Source organism: Hyperolius riggenbachi, chromosome 7 (genome assembly GCF_040937935.1).
Source record: "Hyperolius riggenbachi isolate aHypRig1 chromosome 7, aHypRig1.pri, whole genome shotgun sequence".
Lineage (NCBI taxonomy): Eukaryota > Metazoa > Chordata > Amphibia > Anura > Hyperoliidae > Hyperolius > Hyperolius riggenbachi.
The window spans coordinates 315,988,765-316,007,611 of record NC_090652.1 but is presented as its reverse complement, the minus strand read 5'-3'; the positions used below and the strand labels follow the sequence as shown (position 1 = coordinate 316,007,611).

At 48.2% G+C, this 18,847-nt stretch overlaps 1 protein-coding gene across 4 annotated transcripts in view; it reads left to right on the top strand.

Moving 5' to 3' along the window:
- The window catches only part of MYLK (myosin light chain kinase), a 281,451-nt gene that overhangs the window by 144,252 nt on the left and 118,352 nt on the right, over window positions 1-18,847 (top strand). For all 4 annotated transcript variants that reach the window (XM_068246221.1, XM_068246222.1, XM_068246220.1 and 1 more), the window contains one exon: window positions 1,620-1,857. In XM_068246221.1, the coding sequence (XP_068102322.1) occupies window positions 1,620-1,857 (238 nt within the window). The remainder of the gene's footprint in view (window positions 1-1,619; window positions 1,858-18,847) is intronic.

The window sequence follows — 18,847 nt, the reverse complement described above, 5'->3', positions numbered from 1 at the left end:
AATATAAACTGCAGCCATTCTTACACTGTTAATGGTAGGGTTCTCAAACTTTGCACAGTTGGTCACTGGGTGACTGGGATTAATATTCAGAAAAGTGGGTGGAGCCTACAAAAGTGAATCAAACTTCACCTATCGCTTCTCAAGGGGAATATTTAATTGCTGCCATTCTTGCAATGTTAGTGGCACAGGCCTCAAACCTGGTACAGTTGGTCATTGGGTGACTGGGGTTCAAATTCAGAAATGTGGGTGGAGCCACAAACAGCCAATCAGATGTTTTTCATTTCAATGCAAATTATTGATGCCAAAGACCGCAAAGCTCACAAACTTGGTCATTGAGTAATTGGGTGTTAGGGTTAAAAAAAAGTGGGCGGAGCCAACACCAGCCAAATACATACCCGTGCAATGCCGGGCAATCAGCTAGTGTATATGTGTGTGTGTGTGTGTGTGTATATATATATATATATATATATATATATATGTGTGTGTGTGTGTGTGTGTGTGTGTGTGTGTGTGTGTGTGTATATATATATATATATATATATATATATATATATATATATATATATATATATATATATATATATATATATATATATATATATATATATATATATATATATATGTATATATATGTATATATATATATATATATATATATATATATATATATATATATACACACTGTATATACTCGAGTACAAGTCTAGAAATTTAGGTCTGATTCTCTTCGTAAAAGTATAGGGGTGGACTTATACACGAGTCACAGGCAACACTAAGCACACTGAGTTATGTGTGTACTAATAGTTACATTCCCATTTACAGCAATTACCCCACTGGTAGGTGACACTTTCCTGATAAAGAAAATGCCAAGAAAGCACAGGTGTGAAAGTCCTGGCCACAACAATTACCAAGGAAAGGGGGGGGGGGGGAATCTAGCTGCATAAAAGGGAGTGAATAATTGCAGCACTTGGGGGCCTGGAGGAGGTATTGGCTGCACATAAGGGACAGGAGAGGTTAATATAAAATAATACAATACTGTATGCAGTGCAGTCATTAACCCCTCCTGAGCCCCAAGTGCAGCCATTAACTTTGTTCGGTAGACTTATACTTGAGTCAATAAAAAATTCCAGCTTAAGAGGGTTGAATATTGGAGTCGACTTATACACGAGGTCGACTTGTATTCGAGTATACACACACTCACACACGCGCACACGCGCGCGCGCACACACACACACACACACACACACACACACACACACACACACACACACACACACACACACACACACACACACATTGTGTGTGTATTCTGATTCAGTTCCAACATCCACTCTGTCCATTATTGACGATGCACGAATGCTTAGCGAGAACGTGCGGCAACAATGATACGATGTCTTACTCCCAACATTTGAAATGTTTTAGGCTGGTGTAAATGCTGTCTGTGGTAAAACTGATTAACCAATCCCCCTCCCTTTCCACAATTTCGACAGTCAGAATATTGAAGAATAGTGACAGGAGACACTGATTGACTGGATCGTTCTACTCCATAGTTGTTGGTCAGAAGGTACTTCTCCTGCTCCTCACAATGGGAGTAATGCTGTTGTTTGTGGTTGTTTCAGAGCCGCAGGAGGGGACTCAGCCGTGGTTCATTAGTAAGCCGAAGCCCATGACGTTGACCCCGGGGCAGAATGTCCTGATTTCTTGTGCCATTGCGGGGGACCCGTTCCCTGAGGTTCTGTGGCTGAAAGACGGTCAGACACTGGTCGACTGCGAGGTTCTGCAGAATGAGGACGTCTTCACGCTGATCCTGAGGGATACGACAGAGGAGGATGCCGGTATTTACACCATCACCCTGAGGTAAGCGTTCCATCACTCTGTACGGAGGGAAAACCCCAAGCGCGGAACCCTCAGAAGTGACGGGCCACCTCCCTGCCTGGGCACCAGGTTCTCTGGAGACATCTGCACTTCGACCATTTTTCATAACCCATCGGTGGGATTTCACAGGACCACAAAGCCTCTGATTGCCAACAAAGCCACCTATTGGCCTCAATGCCCTGGCTGAAAGCCCAGTCCTGGGATTGGATCGGGGTCTCCTCCAGTATGGCCATCACAGAACCTGGCTGCTAGAAGAGGGAACTGCAGCCGATCCTTTACACCCTAGTTTCTCAATGTGTGGTACGCGTACACCGGGGGTACTTCTGATGGTTCCAGGGGGTACTCAGGCTTGATATAATGAATGAAAAATAACAAATTTAGGGTTTTAGAAAATGATAAATTGTATTTAAAAATTAGTGTTTTAGCTTTAGAAATAGTAAATGCTTGGATATGGTTTAGAACCAATTATCATATATTATGATTTAATATATATTTTTCAAGGGATACTTGTGATAATGTTTACTATGCTAGGAGGAACTTGGTGACTACAAGGTTTTAAAAGGGGTACATACCAAAAAAATGCTGAGAAACACTGCTTTACACCACCACAGACCCTCCATATGTCACCGAGGGGGTCTCTACTTATGTATACTTACTGTATGTACTTTACTACAGTTCATATACTGCTCTCCCACCACGCATGCTTGGCCCAGATGCCACCATCTTCGTTTCTGATCCTAACTGTCAATATGGACAATTCGGGTTAGAAACAATAATGCAGATTAACACCTCCCCCCCCCCCCCCCCCTCAAATCCAAGGTGGCAGAAGAAATGTCAGCAGCAATGTGTGGTCAGATCTGGATTTGGGGGATTGCCCCCCAGTCTGGGACCTGGTATGGTTCTCTTTAATATCCCAACAAGACACTTAAAAGAGGAACTTCAGCCTAAACAAACATACTGTCATTAAGTTACATTAGTTATGTTAATTAAAATAGATAAGTAATATAATCTCTTACCCACACTGTTCTAAAAGAGCAGAGAAATGTTTGTGATTTCATGAGGGCAGCCATCTTTTTGGTTGAAAGGAGGTGACAGGGAGCATGAGACACAGTTCCAACTGTCCTGTGTGCTGATCACCCCTCCCAGTTGCTATGCAACGTGAATAACAACATAGGAAATCCCATCATGCTTTACACCGCATCAGGGGAAAAAAGCCTGGGCAGTTTTCTTTGATGGGTGGAGCTTAGCTAAAAATGCAGCTAAAAATAGTGCTTTGGTAAGAAAAACAAAGTTCTGATGTTGTGAAACTGTTAAAGAAACACCAAGCCTTTTCAGTTCTGCTGAGTAGATTTTTAGTCCGGAGGTTCACTTTAAGCCTAGTACACACTTTCAATTTTGATTGGACAATAATTGACCAATTTTACCACCTCTATGCAGTAGGAGGGCCAGCAGATACTATGAGCAGACTGTGTAGGTAAGCTCTCATACTACATGGAGGTGGAAAAATGAGTCAGTGATTGGCCAATTATAACTGAAAGTGTGTACCAGGCTTTATCCTTGTATACAGCCAACTTGACCAGGGAAAAGGATGCCACCTGATGCCACTTGGCACTCCCCGTCCCCTCCTCCCACTGGGCAATAGGAAACACACACCTTTCAGCAATGTAGGGTACTTTCCAAAGTGAGGTATTGAAGCTCCTCCCTCTCCCACCCATGCTGGGTATCCTTGTTCCGGGGGGACAGGAGCCCTTCCCCATCTCAGACCCATGGTGGTTTCAGCACATATTGCGGATAGTTCCGCTGCCCGGCGTTATTGGCAAGTGGCGCATGGTTTAAACAAAATCTGTAGCTGAAAAAAAAAAACTTTTCGGGATTCTTACCTCGGGAGGTGGAAGCCCCTGGATCCTAACAAGGCTTCCCCCGTCCTCCTCTATCCCTCCGTTCAAACGTTCCCCCCCCTCCCCGAAGTTCGGCAAGGTAAATATTTACCTTTCACGATCCTGCGCAGATGCCCTAGCAGCTCTTAGTTTGGGTAAGGCGGAAATAGCTGAACCCGATCAATTTACAATGGGGAAACACTGACTAATCTAAAAAAAAAAAATGTTTACGCATTGTTATTTTCACTACAGTTCTTCTTTAAAGGGAAACTGAAGAGAGAGTTATATGGAGGCTGCCATGTTTATTTCCTTTTAAGCAATACCAGTTTCCTGGCTGTCCTGCTGATCCTTTGCCTCTGATACTATTAGCCATAGCCCCTGAACAAGCATGCAGCAGATCAGGTGTTTCAGACTTTAAAGGCTGGATGGTGTAATGGTTAAGGGCTCTGCCTCTGACACGGGAGACCAGGGTTCGAATCTCGGCTCTGCCTGTTCAGTAAGCCAGCACCTATTCAGCAGAAGACCTTAGGCAAGTCTCCCTAACACTGCTACTGCCTATAGAGCGCGCCCTAGTGGCTGCTGCTCTGGCGCTTTGAGTCCGCCAGGAGAAAAGCGCTATATAAGTGTTATTTGTTTTGTCTTGTCTAAAGTCAGATCTGACAAGACTCGCTGCATGCTTGTTTCTGGTGTTATTCAGATACTACTGGAGAGAAACAGACCAGCAGGGCTGCCAGGAAACTGGTATTGATTAAAAGGAAATAAATATGGCAGCCTCCGTATACCTCTTACTTCAGTTCCCCTTTAAGAAAAATTGAGATTGAGTTTAGTGACAGCTTTAAAAGTGGCTTATAAATGGAGGACATCCTGCCAGGAATGGTCGCTGGGTCGCAGTGACCCCCTGAGACAGTGATGCCTCATAATGGACGAGATACACGGAGTGTTCCAATATAGCCAGGGAGGAGGGGGGCATGGTATACTGGCAGCATACAATAACACTTCTCTGAGAGGTGGCCAGTCACTGACAGTTTATATTATGCTCTATTCACCTAAACAGCTTTGGAGGGGATCTGAGGCCAGCCTGGCCCCCGTGTGGCCGCCTCGGACTACCGAATATATCCCGGCCTATCATTGGTGGATTAAAATGCCTTATTCTGCTGTATGTCCGGCCTGAGGTTTGTGTACTCCAAACCATACAGCGCTGACACTGTGTACCCCAAACCATACAGCGCTGACGCTGTGTACCCCAAACCATACAGCGCTGACACGGTGTACCCCAAACCATACAGCGCTGACACGGTGTACCCCAAACCATACAGCGCTGACACTGTGTACCCCAATCTATACAGCGCTGACACTGTGTACCCCAATCTATACAGCGCTGACACTGTGTACCCCAATCCATACAGCGCTGACACTGTGTACCCCAAACCATACAGCGCTGACACTGTGTACCCCAATCCATACAGCGCTGACGCTGTGTACCCCAAACCATACAGCGCTGACACTGTGTACCCCAAACCATACAGCGCTGACACTGTGTACCCCAATCTATACAGCGCTGACACTGTGTACCCCAATTCATACAGTGCTGACACTGTGTACCCCAAACGATACAGTCCTGACACTGTGTACCCCAAACCATACAGTGCTGACACTGTGTACACCAATCCATACAGTGCTGACACTGTGTACCCCAATCTATACAGCGCTGACACTGTGTACACCAAACCATACAGCGCTGACACTGTGTACCCCAAACCGTACAGTGCTGACACTGTGTACCCCAAACTATACAGCGCTGACACTGTGTACCCCAAACCGTACAGCGCTGAGACTGTGTACCCCAAACCGTACTGCGCTGACACTGTGTACCCCAAACCGTACAGCGCTGAGACTGTGTACCCCAAACCATACAGTGCTGACACTGTGTACCCCAATCAATACAGCGCTGACACTGTGTACCCCAATCAATACAGCGCTGACACTGTGTACCCCAATCAATACAGCGCTGACACTGTACCCCAAAACATACAGCGCTGCTGAGAGATCAAATTACACTTGTGATTTAGTCAGAGATGAGGGGGAACTAGACCGGCTCTCTAAATACATACAGGGTGCATTTCTCTCTGTTTTCCTTCTGTCCTGTGCAAGAGTTCAGCTCCACTTTAAATGCATTTTACTGATCAGGTGTGACAGATTCTCTTATGAGAAAACGCATTAAATTATCTTTTCTTCATCTCGTCTGTTCCCAACAAGCAAAAGCTACAGAAAATGACAAGATGAATACTGCAGTTGGGTGGTTGAGGAACAACTTATTTTGAGGTTTTTGTTTTTTTTTCGTCTGGAAAATGCTGAAACGTTATTTTGAAGAGGAGTCGAAAAAGAGCGCAAAATGGGCCCGTGTGCGATTATCGTGTCCTGCTGAGATTTCTCCTAGCTGATATTTTCACACTCACTAAAGCATGATAACCGCTATCACAGCACTTATCACGCGTTCTGCCGCTCGCAAAAGTTTACACGCGAACAGCATTAGTTCACGTGATAAACAAAGGTTATGGTGCGATCACGTGAAACGCGGACGTGATCGCGCAAACATTGGTTTATCAGGCTTGATTCACTAAAATGTGATAAGACAAATATCACACGTTATCAAAGTTAACACGCCTTATCAGAGTAGCATAGCAAGCGCTACAAACCCGCAGAGGCTCAGGGCAGGGCGAGTGCCATTGCCAATTAGCAGGCATAAGTTTGTAGCGCTCGCTCTGCTACTCTGATAAGGAGTGTTAACTTTGATAATGGGCTTGATTCACGAAATCGTGTTAACTCGTATCACGCGCGCTTTTGCGTGCTCGAAAAATTTCTCGTGCAATTGCAAATTTTCTTGTGCAATCGTGGGCCATTGCGATTGCACGTGTAGACGCGCGTGGCCGTGATAGGAGTTATCACGGTTTAGTGAATCAAGCCCAACGTGTGATAACTTTGATAAGGTGTGATAACTTTGATAAGGTGTGATAACTTTGATAAGGCGTGATATCTTTGATAAGGCGTGATATCTTTGATAAGGCGTGATATCTTTGAGAAGGCGTGATAGCTTTGATAAGATGTGGTATCTTTGAGAAGGTGTGATATCTCTGATAAGGTGTGATATCTTTGATAAGGTGTGATATCTTTGATAAGGTGTGATATCTCTGATAAGGTGTGCTATCTTTGATAAGGTGTGATCTTTGATAAGGTGTGATATCTCTGATAAGGTGTGATATCTCTGATAAGGTGTGATATCTTTGATAAGGTGTGATATCTTTGATAAGGTGTGATATCTTTGATAAGGCGTGATATCTCTGATAAGGTGTGATATCTGTGATAAGGCGTGATATCTTTGATAAGGTGTGATCTTTGATAAGGTGTGATATCTGATAAGGTGTGATATCTTTGACAAGGTGTGATAACTTTGACAAGGTGTGATAACTTTGACAAGGTGTGCTATCTTTGATAAGGTGTGCTATCTTTGATAAGGTGTGCTATCTTTGATAAGGTGTGATATCTTTGATAAGGTGTGATAACTTTGACAAGGTGTGCTATCTTTGATAAGGTGTGATATCTTTGATAAGGTGTGATAACTTTGACAAGGGGCCTGATTCACAAAGCGGTGCTAACAGTTAGCACCCTGGTGAAAAGCCCTTTATCATGCCTAAACTCAGTTTAGGCATGATAAGTTTAGGTGTGATAAGTTTAGGCATGATAAGTTTAAGCGCCAACTGCGTTAGCACCGCAGTGCACAGCTGATCAAAAGTTTTACGCTAGCAAAGTCTGGTGCACTTCGTATAAAGTTTAATGGTGCTGCTTTGCGTGCGGGACTTTGCAAGCGATCTAAACTTATCTAAACTTAGCATGCCTAAACTTATCACACCTAAACTTAGCATGCCTAAACTTATCACACCTAAACTGGCTTTTCACCAGAGTGGTGCAATGGTTATCATGCCTAAAGTCTCTAACTGGGTTAGCACCGCTTTGTGAATCAAGCCCCAGGTGTGCTATCTTTGATAAGGTGTGCTATCTTTGATAAGGTGTGATATCTTTGATATGGCATGATATCTTTGATAAGGTGTGATAACTTTGACAAGGTGTGATGACTTTGACAAGGTGTGATGACTTTGACAAGGTGTGCTATCTTTGATAAGGTGTGATATCTTTGATAAGGTGTGCTATCTTTGATAAGGTGTGCTATCTTTGATAAGGTGTGCTATCTTTGATAAGGTGTGCTATCTTTGATAAGGTGTGCTATCTTTGATAAGGTGTGCTATCTTTGATAAGGTGTGCTATCTTTGATAAGGTGTGCTATCTTTGATAAGGTGTGCTATCTTTGATAAGGTGTGCTATCTTTGATAAGGTGTGATATCTTTGATAAGGTGTGATAACTTTGACAAGGTGTGATGACTTTGACAAGGTGTGCTATCTTTGATAAGGTGTGATATCTTTGATAAGGTGTGATATCTTTGATAAGGTGTGATATCTCTGATAAGGTGTGATATCTCTGATAAGGTGTGCTATCTTTGATAAGGTGTGATATATTTGATAAGGTGTGCTATCTTTGATAAGGTGTGCTATCTTTGATAAGGTGTGCTATCTTTGATAAGGTGTGCTATCTTTGATAAGGTGTGATCTTTGATAAGGTGTGATATCTCTGATAAGGTGTGATATCTCTGATAAGGTGTGATATCTTTGATAAGGTGTGATGTCTTTGATAAGGTGTGGTAACTTTGATAACGTGTGATATATTTTCTTGATAACGTGTGATAACTTTGATAACGTGTGATAACTTTGATAACGTGTGCTATCTTTGATAAGGTGTGCTATCTTTGATAAGGTGTGCTATCTTTGATAAGGTGTGCTATCTTTGATAAGGTGTGCTATCTTTGATAAGGTGTGATATCTTTGATAAGGTGTGATATCTTTGATAAGGTGTGATAACTTTGACAAGGTGTGATGACTTTGACAAGGTGTGCTATCTTTGATAAGGTGTGATATCTTTGATAAGGTGTGATATCTCTGATAAGGTGTGATATCTCTGATAAGGTGTGCTATCTTTGATAAGGTGTGATATATTTGATAAGGTGTGCTATCTTTGATAAGGTGTGCTATCTTTGATAAGGTGTGCTATCTTTGATAAGGTGTGCTATCTTTGATAAGGTGTGATCTTTGATAAGGTGTGATATCTCTGATAAGGTGTGATATCTCTGATAACGTGTGATAACTTTGATAACGTGTGATAACTTTGATAACGTGTGATAACTTTGATAAGGTGTGATATTTGTCCTATCACGGTTTAGTGAATCAAGCCCGATAAATGAACGTTAGCGCGTGATCACGTGAAAAGCGCACCTGATCGCGCCATAACCTTTGTTTATCAAGTGGAATAATGCTTTTCGCGTGTAAACTTTTGTGAGCGGTAGAGCGCGTGATAAGTGCGGTGATAGCTGTTATCACGCTTCAGTGAATCAAGCCCCTTATCAATAAAATGCTTTTAAACCAACAGCAAGCAAGATAATAATCAGAATAATTCTGAAAGGCCTTTCAGTTGCAGAGGGCTGAAAAAGATATTTTATAGAGAAGATGGAAAAAGTATCTCCTACGAGAAAGCGTGAACTGAATGAGGACCCAGGGCCCTAGTGCAATACGTTGTTTCACATGGAAGATAATTTTTCATCTTCGATTAAAAATCACTTTCCAGAACTTTTCAACAAAAAAAGTACAAAAAAACTAGGTGAAGCAGTGCTATCAAAATTGTTTTTAGTATTTTCTTGCTTGCCAGCCTTACCACTGTCACATTACACCGATCCTTCGCTCACTGCACTGGCTACCAGTAAAATGAAGAATAATCTACAAGATTGGACTGTTGACCTTTAAGGTGGCCACTAACTGTCCAATTTCTAGCGAACAATCATTCGAGCGATCAGAAATTCTGATTGGACGAAAAATCGTTCACTACACCATCAACTAACCAATCATTGCTTCCTATCTATCACAACCAACAATAAAATCCAAATTTTGGTTCGACGAAAATTCAATCGGACGATTGTTTTTATAATTGTTCATTATCGATTTGTGCCCATCAACTGAGATTATTTACAACCAATCCGATCAGAATTTCTGATTGCTCGAACGATTTTTCGCTAGAAATTGGACCGTTAGTGGCCAGCTTAACATCCTTGCACTATTTGGGCCCTGGATACATGAAGGACTTGCTGAAACTGCACCACACCTCTCACAACCAAGGCTGTGGAGTCGGAGCAATTTGGGGTACCTGGAGTCGGTGATTTCATGAACTGAGGAGTCTGAGTCGGGAGTCAAGAGTCGGATGATTTTTGTACAAAATCCACAGCCCTGTTAAGTATTAGACTAAGGAGTTGGAGTCGGAGACATTTTGGGTGCCTTGAGTCGGAGTTGGAGTCAGTGATTTTTGTGCCGACTCCACAGCCCTGCTCACAACCTCAGATCTCAGCAGGTTCCATAAACTTGGTAACTCCCAGAGTGCACCTCAAACCTTTGGAGCCAGAGCTTTTGTCATGCTGCCCCTACCCATCGGAACTCCCTACCACACCCAGTAAAGACAGCCCCATCCTTGGAGTCATTTAAATCCAGACTGAAAAGCCACCTGCTTAGCCTGGCATTTGCAGACTTGTAGGATATTTCCTCTGTACCACAATTCACCAATCAACCAATTACTGGTCTGAGCTTTGAGTCCTACGGGAGAAAAGCACTTTACAAATGTTATTTGTTGTTTTTGCTGTTTAAAAGGCATTTTATTGACAAGTTAAAAAATATCTCCTTGGAGAAAAAGTTAATTGCATATGGACCCTGGTGAGATAATTTGTTATGTGTTTGGGATTTTATTGCCGTGTGGCTGCTGCTTGGCACGGTGTGCCTTCTATTCTGGTGAGCAGACGTTCGCTCCGCAGACTGGCGCACCATGCGCAGCGCACACAGACTCCCGTGAGCGGAGGAATCTCGTGATTTAGGAGACGGCCGCCGTAACGCCTTCCCCGGCGAGGACATAAAAATGGAACGCTGTATAAACGGAGGCGCTGGGATTCCTCGCCGCGCTTCGGAAAATCTCCCTATGAAAAGATCTTAATATGGTATTGGCAGCGCGACGTGCGCATCTCGTCCCTGCGCCTGTCTGCGAGCGCAATAAAACATCCACAGATCCATTACGTTAAATATGCTGCTGTGGAGGAGAACCGGGTCCCAGTGACGGAGGCATTCGCCCCAGGCAGGCAGGAAGACGTCCTCAGCCCCATATATGGTGACACTTTTAAGTTTTTAATATAAACGGAGGAGGGGGGAGGGGGGGACTTGTTTGCCAGAGATGCTCGGCTCTCGTGGAAGAATTTGGAGCAGGAAAATTGCTCGCGAGTTAAACTGGCTGGAGGGGAAGTATGAGGGCTCTTCAGGGGTTAACTGCGGAACTTTTTAAGAGTGTTTAGGAGGAGTATGGACAAGCTGAGGAAGTTTCTGATTTCACTGATATCTCTTCATTTTCACTTTGCTGGGAAATGACTGAGAATGGAGCCAGGGCTAAGCCAGAAATCATACAGCCCCCCACAATCTTCACATTCCCCCCCAATGTACACCCCAAATGTTAACACCCCTCCCTCATCTTCACACCACCCCCCAAAATCTTCAACCCCCCCACACAATCTTCACTCCACTCATCTCACACTGTCTACAGGCTAACTACAAGTCCCAGCATGCCCCATTACTATGTACAGACTAACTACAAGTCCCAGCATGCCCTATCACTGTGTATAGACTAACTACATGTCCCAGCATGCCCTATCACTGTGTATAGACTAGCTACAAGTCTCAGCATGCCCTTTCACTGTGTATAGACTAGCTACAAGTCTCAGCATGCCCCATCACTGTGTACAGACTAACTACAAGTCTCAGCATGCCCTTTCACTGTGTACAGACTAACTACAAGTCCCAGCATGCCCTATTACTAATTGACTACAAGTCCCTTCATGCAGGGGTCGAGTCCTGCGTGAACGTGGGGGGACGACGTCCACTCACTTTTTTTGGAGCGTGGACGCCGTCCACCCTAGCACCCTGGAGGGGAGCAGCACAGCGGAGAGGAGCATTGGGCAGAGCAGCGGGGAAGGGCGGACTTCTCCCCCCCCCCCCCCCTTCCCTCACCTTGGGGCTCCCCTCCCTGGCTCTCACCTCCATAACGATTTCGGCGGCGGTGGCTGGCAGCGGCATCAGTGGGCGGGACTTACCTCCTCCAGTGTTCCGGCGAGTTGACGCTGTGCGTGCCGCTGCTCTGGTGTTCACTAGACCAGACTAGCTGCACGAACAGCGTCAACTCGCCGGAACACTGGAGGACGTAAGTCCCGCCCACTGATGCAGCTGCCAGCCATCACCGCCAGCCACCGCCGCAATCGTTATGGAGGGGACTCATGCTAGTAATGAAGAATTGCAATGAATGTCCTGTTGCTGAACTACATTTCCCAGCATTTCTTTGCAATACATGTCCTGCGATAAATTCTCACGGTCTATACAACTACTGGTCCCGACATGATCACCTTGTAAGGTATACATATTACAGGGTAACCTGTTAGCCAGTGTCTGGGAACAACTACAAGGCATTGAGAAAGGCAATCAAGGGGAGCTTTCTAGCACAGGGGCCCTGACGGCCATAAAAACCTGATAGACCTTCTAAGGGTGTCCATACATGGTAAAATCAAATTCGATTTTCCTGCTTATTCGACCAAAATGATTGAATAGAGAAGAAATTGAAAATAATCTTTCTTCTTAGGTCAAAAAAAGATTATTCAAATTTTTTCAATAAACATCTGATTGGATGTGTTGGAAAAATCAGGTTGATTGGTACATGCATTGGACAGGACCGGTTGAGATACACACACACACACACACACACACTCTATATTGACCCCCCCCAACTTTTACCCTAAAAAATTTGGGGGGAAATGATTGACCTAAGTATACGCTGAGGTTTCTCCAGTATAGGTTGGCCAGCTACAGGTGCCCCAGTACAGGTTAGCCAGCCATACAGTAGGTGCCCCAGTATAGGTTAGCCAGCCATAGGTGTCCCCAGTATAGGTTAGCCAGCCATAGGTGCCCCAGTATAGGTTAGCCAGCCATAGGTGCCCCAGTATAGGTTAGCCAGCCATAGATGCCCCAGTACAGCTTAGCCAGCTACAGGTGCCCCCAGTACAGGTTAGCCAGCCATAGGTGCCCCAGTACAGGTTAGCCAGCCATAGGTTCCCCAGTACAGGTTAGCCAGCCATAGATGTCCCCAGTATAGGTTAGCCTGCCATAGGTGCCCCCATTATAGGTTAGCCAGCCATGGGTGCACCCCAGTACAGGTTAGCCAGCCATAGGTGTCCCCAGTACAGGTTAGCCAGCCATAGGTGTCCCCAGTATAGGTTAGCCAGCCATAGGTGCCCCAGTACAGGTTAGCCAGCCATAGGTGTCCCCAGTACAGGTTAGCCAGCCATAGGTGTCCCCAGTATAGGTTAGCCAGCCATAGATGCCCCAGTACAGGTTAGCCAGCCATAGGTGTCCCCAGTATAGGTTAGCCAGCCATAGGTGCCCCCAGTACAGGTTAGCCAGCCATAGGTGTCCCCAGTATAGGTTAGCCAGCCATAGATGCCCCAGCACAGGTTAGCCAGCCATAGGTGTCCCCAGTATAGGTTAGCCAGCCATAGGTGCCCCCAGTACAGGTTAGCCAGCCATAGGTGCCCCAGTACAGGTTAGCCAGCCATAGGTGCCCCAGTACAGGTTAGCCAGCCATAGGTGCCCCAGTACAGGTTAGCCAGCCATAGGTGCCCCAGTACAGGTTAGCCAGCCATAGGTGCCCCAGTACAGGTTAGCCAGCCATAGCTGCCCCAGTATAGGTTAGCCAGCCATAGGTGCCCCCAGTATAGGTTCGCCAGCCATAGGTGCCCCCAGTATAGGTTAGCCAGCCATAGGTGCCCCCAGTACAGGTTAGCCAGCCATAGGTGCCCCCAGTACAGGTTAGCCAGCCATAGGTGCCCCCAGTACAGGTTAGCCAGCCATAGGTGCCCCCAGTACAGGTTAGCCAGCCATAGGTTCCCCAGTACAGGTTAGCCAGCCATAGGTGCCCTAGTACAGGTTAGCCAGCCATAGGTGCCCCAGTATAGGTTAGCCAGCCATAGGTTCCCCAGTACAGGTTAGCCAGCCATAGGTGTCCCCAGTATAGGTTAGCCAGCCATAGGTGCCCCAGTATAGGTTAGCCAGCCATAGGTGTCCCCAGTACAGGTTAGCCAGCCATAGGTGCCCCCAGTATAGGTTAACCAGCCACAGGTGCCCCCAGTATAGGTTAGCCAGCCATAGGTTCCCCAGTACAGGTTAGCCAGCCATAGGTTCCCCAGTACAGGTTAGCCAGCCATAGGTGCCCCCAGTACAGGTTAGCCAGCCATAGGTGCCCCAGTATAGGTTAGCCAGCCATAGGTTCCCCAGTACAGGTTAGCCAGCCATAGGTGCCCTAGTACAGGTTAGCCAGCCATAGGTGCACTAGTACAGGTTAGCCAGCCATAGGTGCCCCAGTACAGGTTAGCCAGCCATAGGTGCCCCAGTACAGGTTAGCCAGCCATAGGTGCCCCAGTACAGGTTAGCCAGCCATAGGTGTCCCCAGTATAGGTTAGCCAGCCATAGGTGCCCCCATTATAGGTTAGCCAGCCATAGGTGTCCCCAGTACAGGTTAGCCAGCCATAGGTGTCCCCAGTATAGGTTAGCCAGCCATAGGTGCCCCAGTACAGGTTAGCCAGCCATAGGTGCCCCAGTATAGGTTAGCCAGCCATAGATGCCCCAGTACAGCTTAGCCAGCTACAGGTGCCCCCAGTACAGGTTAGCCAGCCATAGGTGCCCCAGTACAGGTTAGCCAGCCATAGGTTCCCCAGTACAGGTTAGCCAGCCATAGATGTCCCCAGTATAGGTTAGCCTGCCATAGGTGCCCCCATTATAGGTTAGCCAGCCATAGGTGCACCCCAGTACAGGTTAGCCAGCCATAGGTGTCCCCAGTACAGGTTAGCCAGCCATAGGTGTCCCCAGTATAGGTTAGCCAGCCATAGGTGCCCCAGTACAGGTTAGCCAGCCATAGGTGTCCCCAGTACAGGTTAGCCAGCCATAGGTGTCCCCAGTATAGGTTAGCCAGCCATAGATGCCCCAGTACAGGTTAGCCAGCCATAGGTGTCCCCAGTATAGGTTAGCCAGCCATAGGTGCCCCCAGTACAGGTTAGCCAGCCATAGGTGTCCCCAGTATAGGTTAGCCAGCCATAGATGCCCCAGCACAGGTTAGCCAGCCATAGGTGTCCCCAGTATAGGTTAGCCAGCCATAGGTGCCCCCAGTACAGGTTAGCCAGCCATAGGTGCCCCAGTACAGGTTAGCCAGCCATAGGTGCCCCAGTACAGGTTAGCCAGCCATAGGTGCCCCAGTACAGGTTAGCCAGCCATAGGTGCCCCAGTACAGGTTAGCCAGCCATAGCTGCCCCAGTATAGGTTAGCCAGCCATAGGTGCCCCCAGTATAGGTTCGCCAGCCATAGGTGCCCCCAGTATAGGTTAGCCAGCCATAGGTGCCCCAGTACAGGTTAGCCAGCCATAGGTTCCCCAGTACAGGTTAGCCAGCCATAGGTGCCCCCAGTACAGGTTAGCCAGCCATAGGTGCCCCAGTATAGGTTAGCCAGCCATAGGTTCCCCAGTACAGGTTAGCCAGCCATAGGTGCCCTAGTACAGGTTAGCCAGCCATAGGTGCCCTAGTACAGGTTAGCCAGCCATAGGTGCCCCAGTACAGGTTAGCCAGCCATAGGTGCCCCAGTACAGGTTAGCCAGCCATAGGTGCCCCAGTACAGGTTAGCCAGCCATAGGTGCCCCAGTACAGGTTAGCCAGCCATAGGTGCCCCAGTACAGGTTAGCCAGCCATAGCTGCCCCAGTATAGGTTAGCCAGCCATAGGTGCCCCCAGTATAGGTTCGCCAGCCATAGGTGTCCCCAGTATAGGTTAGCCAGCCATAGGTGCCCCCATTATAGGTTAGCCAGCCATAGGTGCACCCCAGTACAGGTTAGCCAGCCATAGGTGTCCCCAGTACAGGTTAGCCAGCCACAGGTGTCCCCAGTACAGGTTAGCCAGCCATAGGTGTCCCCAGTATAGGTTAGCCAGCCATAGGTGCCCCAGTACAGGTTAGCCAGCCATAGGTGTCCCCAGTACAGGTTAGCCAGCCATAGGTGTCCCCAGTATAGGTTAGCCAGCCATAGATGCCCCAGCACAGGTTAGCCAGCCATAGGTGTCGCCAGTATAGGTTAGCCAGCCATAGGTGCCCCCAGTACAGGTTAGCCAGCCATAGGTGTCCCCAGTATAGGTTAGCCAGCCATAGATGCCCCAGTACAGGTTAGCCAGCCATAGGTGTCCCCAGTATAGGTTAGCCAGCCATAGGTGTCCCCAGTACAGGTTAGCCAGCCATAGGTGTCCCCAGTACAGGTTAGCCAGCCATAGGTGTCCCCAGTACAGGTTAGCCAGCCATAGGTGCCCCAGTACAGGTTAGCCAGCCATAGGTGCCCCAGTACAGGTTAGCCAGCCATAGGTGCCCCAGTACAGGTTAGCCAGCCATAGGTGCCCCAGTACAGGTTAGCCAGCCATAGGTGCCCCAGTACAGGTTAGCCAGCCATAGGTGCCCCAGTATAGGTTAGCCAGCCATAGGTGCCCCCAGTACAGGTTAGCCAGCCATAGGTGCTCCAGTATAGGTTAGCCAGCCATAGGTGTCCCTAGTACAGGTTAGCCAGCCATAGGTGCCCCAGTACAGGTTAGCCAGCCATAGGTGCCCCAGTACAGGTTAGCCAGCCATAGGTGCCCCCAGTACAGGTTAGCCAGCCATAGGTGCCCCGAGTACAGGTTAGCCAGCCATAGGTGCCCCCAGTATAGGTTAGCCAGCCATAGGTTCCCCAGTACAGGTTAGCCAGCCATAGGTGTCCCCAGTATAGGTTAGCCAGCCATAGGTGTCCCCAGTATAGGTTAGCCAGCCATAGGTGCCCCAGTACAGGTTAGCCAGCCATAGGTGCCCCAGTACAGGTTAGCCAGCCATAGGTGCCCCCAGTACAGGTTAGCCAGCCATAGGTGCCCCAGTACAGGTTAGCCAGCCATAGGTGCCCCAGTACAGGTTAGCCAGCCATAGGTGCCCCAGTACAGGTTAGCCAGCCATAGGTGCCCCAGTACAGGTTAGCCAGCCATAGGTGCCCCAGTACAGGTTAGCCAGCCATAGGTGCCCCAGTACAGGTTAGCCAGCCATAGGTGCCCCAGTACAGGTTAGCCAGCCATAGGTGCCCCAGTACAGGTTAGCCAGCCATAGGTGCCCCAGTACAGGTTAGCCAGCCATAGGTGCCCCAGTACAGGTTAGCCAGCCATAGGTGCCCCAGTACAGGTTAGCCAGCCATAGGTGCCCCAGTACAGGTTAGCCAGCCATAGGTGCCCCAGTACAGGTTAGCCAGCCATAGGTGCCCCAGTACAGGTTAGCCAGCCATAGGTGCCCCAGTACAGGTTAGCCAGCCATAGGTGCCCCAGTACAGGTTAGCCAGCCATAGGTGCCCCAGTACAGGTTAGCTAGCCATAGGTGCCCCAGTACAGGTTAGCTAGCCATAGGTGCCCCAGTACAGGTTAGCCAGCCATAGGTGCCCCCAGTATAGGTTAGCCAGCCATAGGTGCCCCCAGTATAGGTTAGCCAGCCATAGGTGCCCCCAGTACAGGTTAGCCAGCCATAGGTGTCCCCAGTACAGGTTAGCCAGCCATAGGTGTCCCCAGTATAGGTTAGCCAGCCATAGATGCCCCAGCACAGGTTAGCCAGCCATAGGTGTCGCCAGTATAGGTTAGCCAGCCATAGGTGCCCCCAGTACAGGTTAGCCAGCCATAGGTGTCCCCAGTATAGGTTAGCCAGCCATAGATGCCCCAGTACAGGTTAGCCAGCCATAGGTGTCCCCAGTATAGGTTAGCCAGCCATAGGTGTCCCCAGTACAGGTTAGCCAGCCATAGGTGTCCCCAGTACAGGTTAGCCAGCCATAGGTGTCCCCAGTACAGGTTAGCCAGCCATAGGTGCCCCAGTACAGGTTAGCCAGCCATAGGTGCCCCAGTACAGGTTAGCCAGCCATAGGTGCCCCAGTACAGGTTAGCCAGCCATAGGTGCCCCAGTACAGGTTAGCCAGCCATAGGTGCCCCAGTACAGGTTAGCCAGCCATAGGTGCCCCAGTACAGGTTAGCCAGCCATAGGTGCCCCAGTATAGGTTAGCCAGCCATAGGTGCCCCCAGTACAGGTTAGCCAGCCATAGGTGCTCCAGTATAGGTTAGCCAGCCATAGGTGTCCCTAGTACAGGTTAGCCAGCCATAGGTGCCCCAGTACAGGTTAGCCAGCCATAGGTGCCCCAGTACAGGTTAGCCAGCCATAGGTGCCCCCAGTACAGGTTAGCCAGCCATAGGTGCCCCGAGTACAGGTTAGCCAGCCATAGGTGCCCCCAGTATAGGTTAGCCAGCCATAGGTGTCCCCAGTATAGGTTAGCCAGCCATAGGTGCCCCAGTACAGGTTAGCCAGCCATAGGTGCCCCAGTACAGGTTAGCCAGCCATAGGTGCCCCAGTACAGGTTAGCCAGCCATAGGTGCCCCAGTATAGGTTAGCCAGCCATAGGTGCCCCCAGTACAGGTTAGCCAGCCATAGGTGCTCCAGTATAGGTTAGCCAGCCATAGGTGTCCCTAGTACAGGTTAGCCAGCCATAGGTGCCCCAGTACAGGTTAGCCAGCCATAGGTGCCCCAGTACAGGTTAGCCAGCCATAGGTGCCCCCAGTACAGGTTAGCCAGCCATAGGTGCCCCGAGTACAGGTTAGCCAGCCATAGGTGCCCCCAGTATAGGTTAGCCAGCCATAGGTTCCCCAGTACAGGTTAGCCAGCCATAGGTGTCCCCAGTATAGGTTAGCCAGCCATAGGTGTCCCCAGTATAGGTTAGCCAGCCATAGGTGCCCCAGTACAGGTTAGCCAGCCATAGGTGCCCCAGTACAGGTTAGCCAGCCATAGGTGCCC